The sequence below is a fragment of the Salvelinus alpinus genome, chromosome 28 (assembly GCF_045679555.1).
Source record: "Salvelinus alpinus chromosome 28, SLU_Salpinus.1, whole genome shotgun sequence".
In the NCBI taxonomy this organism is placed as follows: domain Eukaryota; kingdom Metazoa; phylum Chordata; class Actinopteri; order Salmoniformes; family Salmonidae; genus Salvelinus; species Salvelinus alpinus.
This window is the reverse complement of record NC_092113.1, coordinates 5,438,109-5,453,635: the sequence shown is the minus strand read 5'-3', so window position 1 is coordinate 5,453,635 and position 15,527 is coordinate 5,438,109. Positions and strand designations below refer to the sequence as shown.

Below are 15,527 nucleotides of genomic sequence, written 5' to 3'. Positions count from 1 at the left end.
GGCTTAGTATAATCATTTATAAAAATACTGGGCAGGCCATTATTTTGGCTATCATGGCAATGCCCTCATTCACAGGGCACGAGTGGTCACTGAATGGTTTGATGAGCATGAAAACAATGTAAACCATATGCCATGGCCGTCTCAGTCACCAGATCTCAACCCAATTGAACACTTATGGGAGATTCTGGAGCAGCACCTGAGACAGTGATTTCCACCACCATCAACAAAACACTCAAATGATTGAATTTGTCGCCTCCCTCCAGTAGAGTTCCAGATACTTGTAGGGTCTATGCCAAGATTCTTTGAAGCTGTTCTTGCTCGTGGTGGACCAACTCTATAAATACACTTTATGTTGGTGTTAACTTTTTATTTTGTTAGTTACCGGTAGCTGACTGTTTTATAACCGGAGTCATGTCTCGATGACTGGTTGGCGAATTTGGTTGTCTTATGTTTGCATTCACAGCATAGAATAACTTTATTACTTGCTCCTAACTTTTAGCGTGTCCTTATCTGCTGCACATAAGGAATGTGTTACGTTTAGTCATTGCAATCTGTCAATAGTTTCAAAGGAAATTAATTTTTCATTACAAAAACCAATGACAAAAATCATAAATGGCCAGAGACATGCTTAACAGCTCAGGCAGTTTTTTTATTTTTTATATAATACAGAAAATATATGGATACCACACCCTCTGACTTCCAAGATATTTAGGGGCCCAAAGACATTTACATAGGTATCCTTCAAACCTCTGCTATTTTAGATTTGATATTCAACTGCAGATTTTTTCGTGAGCTTTGACATTTTGTGGTTCAGCTTAAAGGGTAAAGTCAAAAGCATTTCAGTTCTGAGATTCAGGATTTGTTCCACTATTCAGAGACATACAGGACTATCCTTATGAGTCTGTCTTTTCATAGATTTAATGTATGATAACACTGTGGTTGCACATGTGTCTGAGACAGCTTTTTCTGTCTTTACATTTTTTTTTCATCCATAACATGTAGTCTCTCCACATACAGGGTCATAATAACTACAGCCACACTAAAATCAGTGTGTTATTAAATAAGACATTCAGATGTCAAATTGGGTTTTGGCTGGCTTTGGGCTTTTACAAAGTCAAAACACTACAGAAGAGTCAGAAATTAGAAATACGGAAAGTATTAGAATGTTAGTTCTATGACCAACATAACTCAGTGTATTTCAAATTTAAAACCCAAGCCAAGATCATGTATACAAGTTATTCCTTTCACTGAGACACATTGGAACTTAATAAGAGTGCAATAATCATAGAAGCTATGTGGATAGAACCACTCGCCCCAAGACACAATCTCAAACGGACTTCACCCTTCATATTCCCATACATGTATGCAAGAACAGAATCTCCATTGAGATAGAAGGCTCTGTAGTCCAATTTAGAGGAACTTCATGTGTATAAAATGTTATAGGCTACCTCTTGAGGCTCTGCAGTTGAATGGTTTAAGAAGACACTCGTCTCAGATTTTTGAATGAACCTCATTGGTTTTAGCACATTCAATTCTCTGTGTCAGGAACAGGCTGAGGATGAAAAAGACTGAATAAGCATTTGCAGGAGTGACATTTCAAAATGCAAAATTTCTGGCCATTCCTATTTCCCACATGTCCTTTATTTTCATCCCTCTAGCCTCTAAACATACGCACATTCATACTTGCGTACAGAAACACACACACACACGTGTTGTAAAAATGCGATGACCAGGAACCCCCTTCCCCCCCCCCCCCTCAATTCCAGTCACTCCATTGTCCATATAATACACATTAAATAGAACGGAGGTCATAGATCATTTACAAAAGATAGTGTGCCTGAAGCAACTAAAAAAGCACTGTCAGGCATTTCTGCTTATCAAAAAATCACTCCCGGTCTCCCTCCTTCCCTCCCCAACAACAACCAACCCCAAAATCCACACACATTTTTTTAATCCTTGTTTTCACAGATCAATACACAACACCAGCCTCACCCCCCACCCCCTCCCACTGACTGATAAGAGAAGAAACAACAACAAAAAGTCTAAAAGAAATACACAATAATCCAGGAAGGGCTTTTGTTAATTCCATTAATTGTCGATGTTGGATTAAAGTTTCCTCTGTCCTTTACACACAATTGCACACTCCTGTGTTACAATTTGGCAAGTGTTTTTTCTTTATTACCATCCTTGTTAAAGTTTTTGACTGGTGTTTTTTTTAAGGTTGCGAGGGGGAGATTACACAGTTTTGTGTTTCCCCATTGGTTGGAATAATCTCTATGTTTATTACATCAACACATAGAGGCATACAGCTGTCAACTCTTTCTTGCATTGGTTATAAACAAACCTTTTTTTTGAGAGAGAGAGCGAAGAGTAAGGCCATAATGCAGATAATAGAAATAACAATTCAGTTATCTGTAGCTTCATTGTTATTGTTAGTTTTTGTTGTTATTGTTTGCAGACAACATTAGAGCATTTTGAAAACTAAAATAAATGTACATTTGTACCCACGAAGGGATAGTATCATGTTCCAGACCTCTGCTTGACATTCACTTAAGATATTACAATCTCTGTGTCCCGGCCTACACTTAGTTAGCATTCTGGTTCAAGTCTAAATCATGTTAAGAAAAAAACAATTGATTTGTCATCAATTACTCAAATGTGTGCAAAAATATGAATGGGCTGAATTTCCCCCCACCTCTCTACAAAGACCTTCATGTGAAGTGATGATGTCATCAAAGATAAATAACTTTATCCTATCTGAAGATCTAAACATTCTGGTTTAGGTTTTATGAAAATTTTCTATCAACTGTCTATCAACAATTTCAGATTGCTGAAAAAGATTTCCAAGGTTCAATCATCTGCAGCAATATCACCTACAGCAAAAGGAATTTGGCAAGAGCATGGCGCATTTTCTGTCAATTTATCATAGATTTTTGTGTGGTCTCAAGTTCTCAGTTTGTCACTGATTGGGGCATTGGTCTGTTTAAGTTATCCTCAGAAATCATGTGATTACACATATCAGCTAAACATGCATTTCATAATTCTGTCTGCCTATTAGCACTTCCCAATTATTATCTGCTCATTTCTGTTAAACGCTAATGAACACAAGATCAAACTGTTCTCGATGGCAGCTCTTTTAACGTTTTCCCATATCCAATAGTGTACTCATCTGAAGTGTTAGACCAAATTAGAATGTAAGAAACCCCAAATAAACTCCAAATGAAGCCAACAGTGCCTGAATATGCTATTTGTACAAAACTCATAATTTCTCTGTTTGACTGTATTAATGATGCCTTTGATTCAAGCGGATGAAGGAAGGAAGCAGTGCTAGAACACTCTCCTATTAGTCATTCACTAGCAAATTGTCAGAGGACCATCTGATATTTTTGGTCTGAGAGAACAGACGAGGGAGTGACTGAGAAATATGACCAGGTTGTCCCCACAACCTACAGAAATATTGTCACCCTCACTTCAATCTCTTTCACAATAGCAGGCCCAGAATGATCATTCTCTTGGCCTCGCCTGTTTAAAGACTGCCTACCAGTTTCATTGGTTCCACATTAAAATTAAGAATACAAACATGCATCTGAGAGAGACTGTTTGAGTTGTTGGTTTAGTCTCGTATTCTGTCTGTGTGTAGAAGGAATCCCTCTCTTAAATTTGTTTCCTGACCAAGGCCATTTATAAAAAGGAAATATATATATATTTTTTAAATGTCAGTTAGCAATGTAACTGATCTCAAATGATGCCAAATCTATATGCTGGTGTCAAAGGTGTTTTTGGTTTGATAATAGAATGATGAAATAATACATCCTTCCTATAATAATTTTAGACCAACAATTGGTTTCATTGTTTCTACACTGCAGCAACCACATGCCTGTTACTGTGTGTAATACTCCCTCAATAAGTAATTTTTAAACAATTTATAACATTCCAAATGTGTTGGAAATGCCTCTGCTCGCCTCTGACAAGGAGAAACCCAGATACATCACACGGAGGTGAAATTAAATTCTGAAATTCTCACCACCAGTTCCCACCACCAGTTCCCGATTGAACCCACTGCTTTTAAAGCATCTTGCACTGAATCAAAGGCCACAACAACTAAAATGGTCCCTCATGCCATCCTAACCACTCACAGACATCCCTGCCACCGCCCCTCCACACCCTCCCCAGGTAACAACCGCCCACCGTCCCCCTCACATGACAAAGTAAGGCTCTCGGGGCAGATGAGGTTTAGTCCTACAGCAGGCTGGCAGGTGGGCCAGGAGCCCCTTCTTCAGGTCCTTGTTGAGGAAGAAGCAGACGATGGGGTTGACCCCTGCCTGGGCAAAGCTCATCCATACGGTGGTGGAGAGGTATCTGTGCGGTATAGTGCAGGCCTTGACAAACACCCGCCAGTAGCAGGCCACTATGTAGGGCGACCACAGCACCAGGAACAACAGGGTGATCACGTAGAACATCCTGCCAAGCTGCTTCTCTGCCTTGAACTCCTCCATGCCCAGCAGGCGCCGGTTCTGGTTGTGCAAGTTCTGCCGGATGCCCAGCAGGGTGGGTGGCATGGGGCCCCGGCCGAAGCCTGCGATCCAGTTGGCTGCCGCCTGGCCAGTAGCGCCGGGCCCGTGGAAGGTCCAGTTTTGGCTGATGGCTGGCACCATCTGGACAGGCTTCATCTTGCGGTGCTTGTACTCGAAGAGCAGCAGCTTCATGTAGACCACGTGCGTGGCCAGGATCAGCACGGCCAGCATCAGCATAAAGCCCAGTGTGTCGTTTGCCTTAAAGTAGCGGTGCTCAAAGATGCACTGGTCCTCCTCGCGGATGAACTTGTAGGTGCCCACATCAAAGACGGGTGGGAAGGCCATGGCCACTGACAGCGTCCACACCATGCACACCACCGCCACGCACGTCCAGAAGGTCATGCGCTTGGAGTAGAAGCGGTGGTGGGCGATGGCCATGTAACGTGTCACGCTGATGCAAAAGAGCATGAAGGCGGCATGGAAGCAGAAGAGCACGGCCATGAAGGCCACCACCTTGCAGCTGAGCACGCTGTAGGTCCAGGCCGAGCCGTTCTTAATGGACACCAGCACGAAGGGGAAGCAGACAGCCGAGCGGATGGTGTCGGCCAGGCACAGGTCCAACAGGAAGTAGTAGGGGGCCTTGTGCAGGGCCCGGTCCCTGAGGACCAGCAGAGACACCACCAGGTTGCCCACCAGGCTGATGCAGATGATCAGACCCAGTAGGACCAGTTTGATGTATGTGGACACGACCGACGATGGGCCCCCGACTGCCATTCCTCCCGTCGTGGCCACCACTGCAGCCATGGGACCGCCAAGCCCCTCGCTGCTCTCGTTGCCATTGGCCATCCCTTTGGCTCCCGTGTCAAGCCCTCTTTTCTCCTGAAATCCACCCCTCTTCCTTCTCCCTCTCCTCCTCCACCGCCACCTCCTCCTCCTCCAGCTGCCCTTTCGTTCGTCCTCGTGGTTGCCTCTTCTCTGGAGCTCACATGGAACCGGAGTGCTTCACTCTGCATTGCCCCATTTTGCACTGAGCCCCTCGTTTCCTGTAGCGCTACCCCTCGGTGCCTCTTGTTCTTACAGCGTCAGCTCCTGTAAACAGGAAGTATGAAGAATAAGCATTAAGTTTGGATGGGCATCCTGGTCTGACATCACTGGGGGATAATACAGTGTAAGCATTTGCAGGGAATATACCGTATAAGGTTAAATATGAGAGGTGTGACTTCACGTGTGTGACTTGAGGCTTTTCTAATATTACAATACATTGCTTTTATGATTCCAGCATTAGCCTTAGCTGAATTGCAAAAAGCAGCAGTTGTTTTTTTTATCAGAAAGCATTTCCAGGAAGTGGTGGTTATTATATCCAGTGATTACCTAACTGCGCTAGGCCAATATGCAGTTAGGTAAGAGTATGAAATGTGAAAGAAATGTGACCATTCTCCCCAACCATGTAACTACCTATAATTACAGACAAAGTACATGGTAATAAGAACATGTGTTTTTCACATAAAGATGAAAAATTTGTTAAGTCTATCCCATCTGGGTTTATCCCAAAATAAAGTTCTGACTGTTGTTAACAACATGAATACATTGTACTAAAGCCCCTATCTTCAAACGTAATACAGAATCCATTGTCATAATAGTGGAGAAAGACGTTCAAGTCTGAAAACATCATCCTCAGTATTACACAAATAATTTGTCCCACGGAATCAATCAATTGTTTTTCCAATGGGCGAAACAGGGCTCACATAGGCATCTGCTGTAGCATGCTGTGGAACATCTTCTCCTTCCCCCTTAGCACCAATCAGATCAGCTGTTTTCTCCACACGCTACATGGCATGCCAGCAACTAGTCTGTCACGGTAATTACCTCGCTTGTTGCTAGGCTACAACACCTTATATAATTTTTCTGTGTGTGTGTGTGTGTGTGTGTGTGTGTGTGTGTGTGTGTATGAGGGTTGGTGTGTGTGAAGCAGATTGGGGAGGAAAAGCTAACGGGATTTGCTTGCTGAGGCCTCATAGGTGCAGTCACTTTGGGGACCACTGACGAGGCATTTCCAAAAGAGGTTGCATTGCACAGTGACACATGAGATATACAGTATGTCTGATAGCTCAGTAGTGTGCATGCGTAGGTGTGTGTGTGCGCGCTTGTATATGAGTGTGTGTGTGTGAGGGGAGTCGATCTGTATTGACCATGCCACCACCCTCATTTGTATTGATGAACGCTTCGAGAGTGATCGGGGAATGTACAGGTGATGATTATGGAGTATGAGCCAAAAAGAGAGAAGGGCTCAGGCCCATTGTTTCAGCGCAGGCATACTAATGTATTTCTGTCACAGTAATTACAGCAGCTTGTTGCTAAGCTACAGGACTACTCTGCCTTATGCTGTGCGTGCGTTTGTGTGTGTATAAGACTGTAAGGACTGTTGTGAGGAATGGTGGGGGCATTGGAAAGTTTCAGATATGATCAGCAACAAATAAGACACCCACCAACACAGTCCTTCCAGCAGTGACATACTGACACTAAACTTAGTGTCGGTTTCCCAGACACAGTTTAAGCCTAGTCCAGGACTAAAACGTGAATTAAATGGAGATTCCGGAGTGAGCATGCTTTTAAGTCAAGGACTAGGCTTAAACTTTGTCTGGGAAACCGGCCCAAAATGTCTAGAAGATTGTGTGGAGAATACTGATGGTTTCATTTTATCTGAGGCACGCATACAATATGAGAAGGCCAATGAAAGTAACACACGATAAACTGAGTTGTGTTCCGTTATTAGTGGAGAATATGAATCGGAGCAGAAACATGTTGTATTAGCTACTCTGTACACATTGCACATGTCTCCAAAGGTACAATAAGGTTAGAGGTCAGGTATGAATGTGTATAAGCCTGCTGTATGTATTTATTATTATTATATACCCCCTGTATGCGTTTATGTAGAGTATGGTGTGTCATGCTCATAGTTCACTGATGATAACAAAGACGAATTTCAATCCTTGGATGGACAATTAAGTTCTAGTCTATATTTTCTTGTGCCTTGTAATACAATGGCAAATGTAGCTTGCCACGTTCAGTGTCTTTTGTCCATTTATGAAATGTGTAAAAAGCTGTTAGTGTGTTACCATCATAATAGTTTTGGCAACATTTGCTTTGACAGAATAACCAGTTAAATACTTGGTAAGTATTTTCAAATGAATATTATGGCCTGAAATTTGGCACCCATAGCTAGTTCTCACAGTATATGATAACACTTTAGAATAACCTTCTTAATAAACATGAATAATTTATACATAGAGTACAATCATTATACACATTTAGAATAATTTCTAAGCATACCTTAGTTATTATAAAGTGCTACCGCAGTTCCTCGTATCCCAGTGTTCCTTGGTGACCCCAGTCCTCCTTCATTCAAAATAACACCCATGTTATTGAACAGTAATACCGATACAGTTGCGGTCAAATATATTGGCACCCTTGCACCTTTCTTAAATAGTTTCCTATTTCTTCTCAAATAAGTTGCAATAGGAAAAAAATAGTGTTGTCTCCACACCTTGTTATTGGATTTTTAACATTTCAGAACCAATTGTATTTTTGTAAACCTAAGTTTACAATTTTAATTTATAAAACACAGACAATGGCAAGGACAGAATGACTGGCACTCTGGAACTAGTACTTGGTTGCACAGCCTATGGCCAAGATAACTGCAGACAAACTCTTGTAGCCATCAATGAGCTTTCTGCACCTTTCTACTGGCAATTTGGCCTGCTCTTCAGCAGCAAACTGCTCTACTTCAGTATTTGAGGGCTGCCCTCCACCAACTGCTGTTTTCAGATCTCACCATAGGTTTTGGAAGTGATTCAGATCTGGACTATTTGCTGGTCATTCCTGGGTGCTCTTTTGATGTGTGTTTGGACTCGTTGTCCTTCTGGAAGACCACAGCCTTCAATGGAGCCCCAGTTTTTGGACACTGTGTTGAACATTGGACTCGAAACACCTGATAATCTGCTAATATCATAATGCCTTGCGCACATTCAAGGGCCCCAATGCCAGAGACAGCCAAGCAACCTCCTTGTAGAAGAACTAGGGAATTATTTAACAAAGGTGCAAGGGTGCCAATATATTTGGCCACGACTATTAATGAATAAGAACTGAAATACCTAGCTAAATGTACATTAAACTAATTTCAATATGGCAATTTCAATACGGCAATACGGCCTACATTCTTGTTAATTGCCTTTCATGCAAAATCTCTCATATGTAAGGATCTAGTTTTATTTCTTGCTGTGTTATAATATTTGAGATATTCTTTTAAACGGGCTCACCAAATCAGTCATGAGAATTGTACTCCATGGACTTGCGATTTGTTTTTTTTCAAAACCAAAGCAATGTCACAGTTTTGTGTTGCTAGTTAATGAAAGGATACCGTAACTAGGCCTACCCCATTCTTCAAATCAAACATCCATATACTACTTGTTTGCGTCTCTAAAATGGTGTCACCAGGCTTTGTTGCGCCTTACCAACAGTAGGCCTTCTTACAGCATATTCTAATGTTTTATCCACCAAGGTCCATGTCACATGATGTCACATGTAATAGCCCAGAGCCTTATATTTGGATTATTGATTATTTATCTCAATATAATGCTCTGGAACAGACTAATTCATTCAAACATCATAGGACATAGGCCTACAAGGATGGTGGTGCTTGAATGGGAGGCACCAATAGTGTAGGCTACTATAAACAATTATTCCTCTATTCATTTACCAACTACTAGGCTATAACAAATGTGAGTTTCTGCTATTGACACAGACAAGTGACCCTCAACCACATACAGTTGAAGTCGGAAGTTTACATACACTTAGGTTGGAGTCATTAAAACTTGTTTTTCAACCACTCCACAAATTTCTTGTTAACAAACTATAGTTTTGGCAAGTCGTTTAGGACATCTACTTTATGCATGACACAAGTACTTTTTCCAACAATTGTTTCAATTGTTTACAGACAGATTATTTCACTTATAATTCACTGTATCACAATTCCAGTGGGTCAGAAGTTTACCCATGATGTGAGTTTCTGCTATTGACACAGACAAGTGACCCTCAACCACATACAGTTGAAGTCGGAAGTTTACATACACTTAGGTTGGAGTCATTAAAACTTGTTTTTCAACCACTCCACAAATTTCTTGTTAACAAACTATAGTTTTGGCAAGTCGTTTAGGACATCTACTTTATGCATGACACAAGTACTTTTTCCAACAATTGTTTCAATTGTTTACAGACAGATTATTTCACTTATAATTCACTGTATCACAATTCCAGTGGGTCAGAAGTTTACCCATGATGTGAGTTTCTGCTATTGACACAGACAAGTGACCCTCAACCACATACAGTTGAAGTCGGAAGTTTACATACACTTAGGTTGGAGTCATTAAAACTTGTTTTTCAACCACTCCACAAATTTCTTGTTAACAAACTATAGTTTTGGCAAGTCGTTTAGGACATCTACTTTATGCATGACACAAGTACTTTTTCCAACAATTGTTTCAATTGTTTACAGACAGATTATTTCACTTATAATTCACTGTATCACAATTCCAGTGGGTCAGAAGTTTACCCATGATGTCAAACAAAGAGGCAATGAGTTTGAAGGTAGGCCTTGAAATACATATCAGAAGCTTCTAAAGCCATGACATAATTTTCTGGAATTTTCCAAGCTGTTTAAAGGCACAGTCAACTTGACTGTGCCTTTAAACAGCTTGGAAAATTCCAGAAAATTATGTCATGGCTTTAGAAGCTTCTGATAGGCTAATTGACATCATTTGAGTCAATTGGAGGTGTACCTGTGGATGTATTTCAAGGCCTACCTTCAAACTCATTGCCTCTTTGTTTGATATCATGGGAAAATCAAAAGAAATCAGCCAAGACTTCAGCAAAAAAAATTGTAGACCTCCACAAGTCTAGTTCATCCTTGGGAGCAATTTCCAAACGACTGAAGGTACCACGTTCATCTGTACAAACAATAGTACGCAAGTATAAACAGCATGGGACCACGCAGCCATCATACTGCTCAGGAAGGAGATGCGTTCTGTCTCCTAGAGATGAACGTACGTTGTTGCGAAAAGTGCAAATCAATCCCAGAACAACAGCAAAGGACTTTGTGAAGATGCTGGAGGAAACGGGTACAAAAGTATCTATAACCACAGTAAAATGAGTCCTATATCGACATAACCTGAAAGGCCGCTCAGCAAGGAAGAAGCCACTGCTCCAAAACCGCCATAAAAAAGCCAGACTACGGTTTGCAACTGCACATGGGGACAAAGATTGTAAATTTTGGAGAAATGTCCTCTGGTCTAATGAAACAGGGGGAGGCTTGCAAGCCGAAGAACACCATCCCAACTGTGAAGCACGGGGGTGGCAGCATCATGTTGTGGGGGTGCTTTGCTGCAGGAGGGACTGGTGCACTTCACAAAATAGATGAGGGAAATTATGTGGATATATTGAAGCAATATCTCAAGACATCAGTCAGGAAGTTAAAGCTTGGTCGCAAATGGGTCTTCCAAATGGACAATGACCCCCAAGCATACTTCCAGAGTTGTGGCAAAATGGCTTAAGGACAACAAAGTCAAGGAATTGGAGTGGCCATCACATAGCCCTGACCTTATAATCCTATAGAAAATTTGTGGGCAGAACTGAAAAAGCTTGTGCGAGCAAGGAGGTCTAGAAACCTGACTCCGTTACACCAGCTCTGTCAGGAGGAATGGGCCAAAATTCACCCAACTTATTGTGGGAAGCTTGTGGAAGGCTACCTGAAACGTTTGACCCAAGTTAAAACAATTTAAAGGCAATGCTACCAAATACTAATTGAGTGTATGTAAACTTCTCACCCACTGGGAATGTGATGAAAGAAATAAAAGCTGAAATAAATCATTTTCTCTACTATTATTCTGACATTTCACATTCTTAAAATAAAGTGGTGATCCTAACTGACCTAAGACAGGGAATTTTTACTAGGATTAATTGTCAGGAATTGTGAAAAAACGCATTTAAATGTTTTTGGCTGGGGTGTATGTAAACTTCCGATTTCAACTGTATATAGCTATTGTTGATCTAACTCAATATAGAGTGCCTGTTGTAATCTTTAGTGTTCCACAAATGTAAATTTGTTGAATGCTATTTTGAAGACATACTGTGCCTTCAGAAAGTATTCACGCCCCTTGACTTTTTCCACATTTTGTTGTGTTACAGCCTGAATTTAAAATTTTGTAAATTGTGATTTTGTGGCACTGGCCTACATAGAATACACCATAATGTCAAAGTGGAATTATTTATTTTGATTTTTTGTAAAAAATGTATTTTCAATAAGTATTCAAGCCCTTTGTTATGGAAAGCCTAATTAAGTTCAGGAATAAAAATGTGCTTAACAAGTCACATAATAAATTGCATGGACTCACACTGTGTGCAATAATAGTGTTTAACATGATTTTTGAATGACCACATCTCTCTACCCCACACATACAATTATCTGTAAGGTCCTTCAGTCAAGCAGTGAATTTCAAAAACAGATTTAACCACAATGACCAGGGAGGTTTTCCAATGCCTGCAAAGAAGGGCACCTGTTGGTAAATGGCATAGACTTTTAAGCTGATTTGGATCAAAACTGTAACTATGCCACTCAGGAACATTCAATGTCGTCTTGGTAAGCAACTCCAGTGTATATTTGGCCTTGTGGTTTAGGTTATTGTCCTGCTGAAAGGGGAATTTGTTGGTTCAGTCTGCTTTCCAACAGACACCAGGAGACATATTCACCTTCCAGCAGGACAATAACCTAAAACACAAGGCCAAATATACCAAGTGGCCTAGTTACAGTTTTGACTCAAATCGGCTTAAAAGTATATGGCAAGACTTGAAAATGTCTGTTTGCTACCTTAATTACATCTACTGATGTACACAACCTACTCCACATTTCCAAAGTGGAAGAAAAATTATGGAATACTTTTCAAATTAATAAAATAAAAACGAAGATGCCTTGATTGCTGACGTCTTCACACCCCAGAGTTAATACTTGGTGGAAGCACATTTGGCCGCCATTACAGCTATGAATCTTTGTGAATAAGATTATACCAACTTTTCACAACTCTTAGGGCAACATAATGTATATCTATCGTTTTTGTCAAAATTGCTCAAACCGTGTTGGGAGACATTGTATTATTACCTTTAAGATTTCGTTGTAAGGCAGCAAAATGTGAAGGCAGTGCAAAGGGTGTGTAGACTTCAGCGACTGTATCTATCTATTGTTGATCTATCTACTAACGTGATAAATTAGGTGCCACAGTGCCTGTTGTAAATTATAGTATTTCACAAATGTAACCGTGGTGAATTACATCATGTGAAGTGTCAAATGACACCACACCGCTTTCTACAAACAGGTGAGTGGAAAAAGTGTTCAAAAGATGGAAAATAGGCCTACAGTAAAACAAAGACATTGACGAAGGAAGATTACATCGTCACGTGTATATCATTTTGATTGCTAAATGAATATACAGGATAGGGATATTTAGGCCGTATCCTAAGAGCTTCATGGGAATAACGAGACGCTATGGCTCATGAAGGGAGGGGCCTGGAGAAATGGGAGTTGGTTGGTGATAGAGGACTGAGCCATTGTCAAGAACTGGATAGCAACAGCAATCGAGTACCGCTGCCATGGTCGCGGTGGGAGGAGGCGACGCGGAATTCACCAACCAAAGGTTCCGGAATCACTCTGACACTGTTCAACACCGACCGAATGCAATTATAAACAACGATATTAGAATATGAATTAACGCATCCGGGGCTGGGGGAAATACTATTTAATTACAATTGTGAACAATAGGTAGTGTTGTGCTTGACGCGTCATGTTTGAATCCAAAGAAATGCATAAACAATTGCGTATAGGCCTAGAGCATATTGTAGGCTGTCTCATGCGAAGTGTTCAACCAGCTCCGATCCTGTCAAAATTCAAGAACAGTTGAAGTTTATGATAATTAATCAAAGAGGGCTGATGACGGTACCCCAACATCCCAGTTGCATCGCATTTGCAAATGGATAGATAACCTGTATCGATGATGGACATTCGCCCAGTGAATAATATACAGCCACCGATTGATATCGGCCTCTTCTACCTCCCTGCCTGTGTCCATAATGCGGTTCCCTGTTATAATTTACCATTGGGCCTAGATCACATAAAGGCCACTCAAATCTGCAGTGGTGTGTGTGTGTCTATAATAACAAGAAGATTAGAAGGGCCTACGTGTAGCCTACAGTTTGTCTGTGGCATGCGTCATGGGGCTGCCTGAATCATAACAGTATAGGCTATGTTGTAGGCACAAAAAGGGGTTTCACAAGGGTTTCAACGAATTAACCAGGTACCTGAGGGAAAAAAACATGGCAATGTGAGGCCTAGGAGTACTTACAAAACCACAGAAACTAAAAAATGGCATAGGAAGGTGAAAGGAAATCTTACCTCATGTATTATACTTGTCCTCGAGACAAAGGCTTACGGTTTCATTCTAGGCCGTTTGGGGAGCTTGTTGCGGTCCACATTATATATATAAGGATTCAAAATCAAGTAAAGCAACAGTAAATGGCATAGAGGGTTCAACAAAACGAGCGTCAATTCCAAATATAATCCACAATGATAAATGACTGAAAACATAAAGAATAGATTAAATAATTAATACAGGATATTGTCACCTCCATAGAATCGGCCAGATCTTAATGCAAAAATAATGTCGCTTTTTGCAGACTTCTTAAATAAACACAGGTTTTAAAGAACAAAAAGGATCGTTTCCTCTTTTTTCGTGTGCATGTCATGTCTTCAGGTTTTCCATAAAGCTCTCCCAATGTTCAGCAATAAATTCCCATCACACTGGCAGAATAGAACAAATGAGTAAATTCGAATTGCTGACAATGTTGGCTGTTTTCAAATACTTATATCTCGGTGAATGTCATCAACTGGATCCTGTCACTGGTAAATACATCTAAATTCTGAAAATAACGGTGGTCCTATTAGACTCCAGCACAAGACACTTTTATTCAGGGTCTACGGATCTTGCTCTGCTTGTTGGATTCTCCATCAAAAACAGAGACGCCTTTTTTCGATCATTCTAGTCTCCAGCGCAAAGAGCTGTCTTTATCTTTTCAGTGATAATACATCCTTTTGCATATCAAACTAAATGTATATGCGGACTCTCGGTTCACAGAGTACAGATCGTATGTGAAAATATGTAGCCTACACTGTGCCTGTAGGCGCCCTATATATTTAAACATGTACCCGCCTTGTTTGGTCTTTAATGAGATTGAAAAAAATCCTTGTTTGCGGTGATAAATCCCCAAATACCATATCTTTCACGGACATGTCAAGTCGTTCGGAATCCAGCCTCAGTCATTGTTTAAATAATGGAAACTAGGAAAATGACCAACATGATAGGGCTGTTAAAGCGATGGTGAATTGGAAACAGCGGCTCTCGTCTATGCGCTGAGCATCGGTTCTCCCTCGGCTCCCTTTGGAATCGGCGAGGCAAGATTCGGGATCTTTCGGCAGAGGATAGGCGCGTTGTGCAGCGTTCTGTAGTAAAAATGAATGCGTGTGATATACACAATCTGTCACATAACTTCAGACTGAAGCAACAGCTGCCGTTGTAGAAAGCTAAAGAAAAAGTCAGGTCCACTGCTATTTCTGTTTGAGAACACCTCATCGTGATTTAGTTTACATGACTATCTGTTTTGAGGTCATGTTTTTTTACTTGATGAATCATCATCCTCATTATCTGCCCATTATCACCATCGTCATCCTCACCCTCATCCTTATCATCATAATCATCATCATGTCTACACGTACCTCCATAATATTAGAGAAGGTCAGACTGCATCATGGATGCATCAGGCCACATGGCTTCACCAGGTGATGATGGTATTGACATAAAATGCAGTGATGTAAATCACCTCCCTTGTAAGGCTCTTGGTGCCCAATCATTTAATCCT

The 15,527-nt window shown here is 40.9% G+C and overlaps 1 protein-coding gene across 2 annotated transcripts; it reads right to left on the bottom strand.

Moving 5' to 3' along the window:
* Positions 1-628: 628 nt before the first annotated feature.
* Positions 629-15,261, bottom strand: LOC139557009 (probable G-protein coupled receptor 173). 2 transcript variants are annotated; one of them, XM_071371271.1, is made up of 4 exons: positions 14,238-15,261; positions 14,008-14,070; positions 7,845-7,910; positions 629-5,603 (listed from the first exon to the last, which is right to left on the bottom strand). In XM_071371271.1, the coding sequence occupies exon 4, from the start codon at positions 5,358-5,360 to the stop codon at positions 4,197-4,199; it is 1,164 nt and encodes a 387-aa protein (XP_071227372.1). In that variant the 5' UTR covers positions 5,361-5,603; positions 7,845-7,910; positions 14,008-14,070; positions 14,238-15,261; the 3' UTR covers positions 629-4,196. The 2 variants fall into 2 exon arrangements, with proteins under 2 accessions (XP_071227372.1, XP_071227371.1); XM_071371270.1 differs by lacking the exon at positions 7,845-7,910.
* Positions 15,262-15,527: the final 266 nt, after the last annotated feature.

Bases quoted from the DNA above. Each gene is read 5' to 3' on its own strand.
- LOC139557009 (XM_071371271.1), bottom strand. From the start codon at position 5,360: ATGGCCAATGGCAACGAGAGCAGCGAGGGGCTTGGCGGTCCCATGGCT.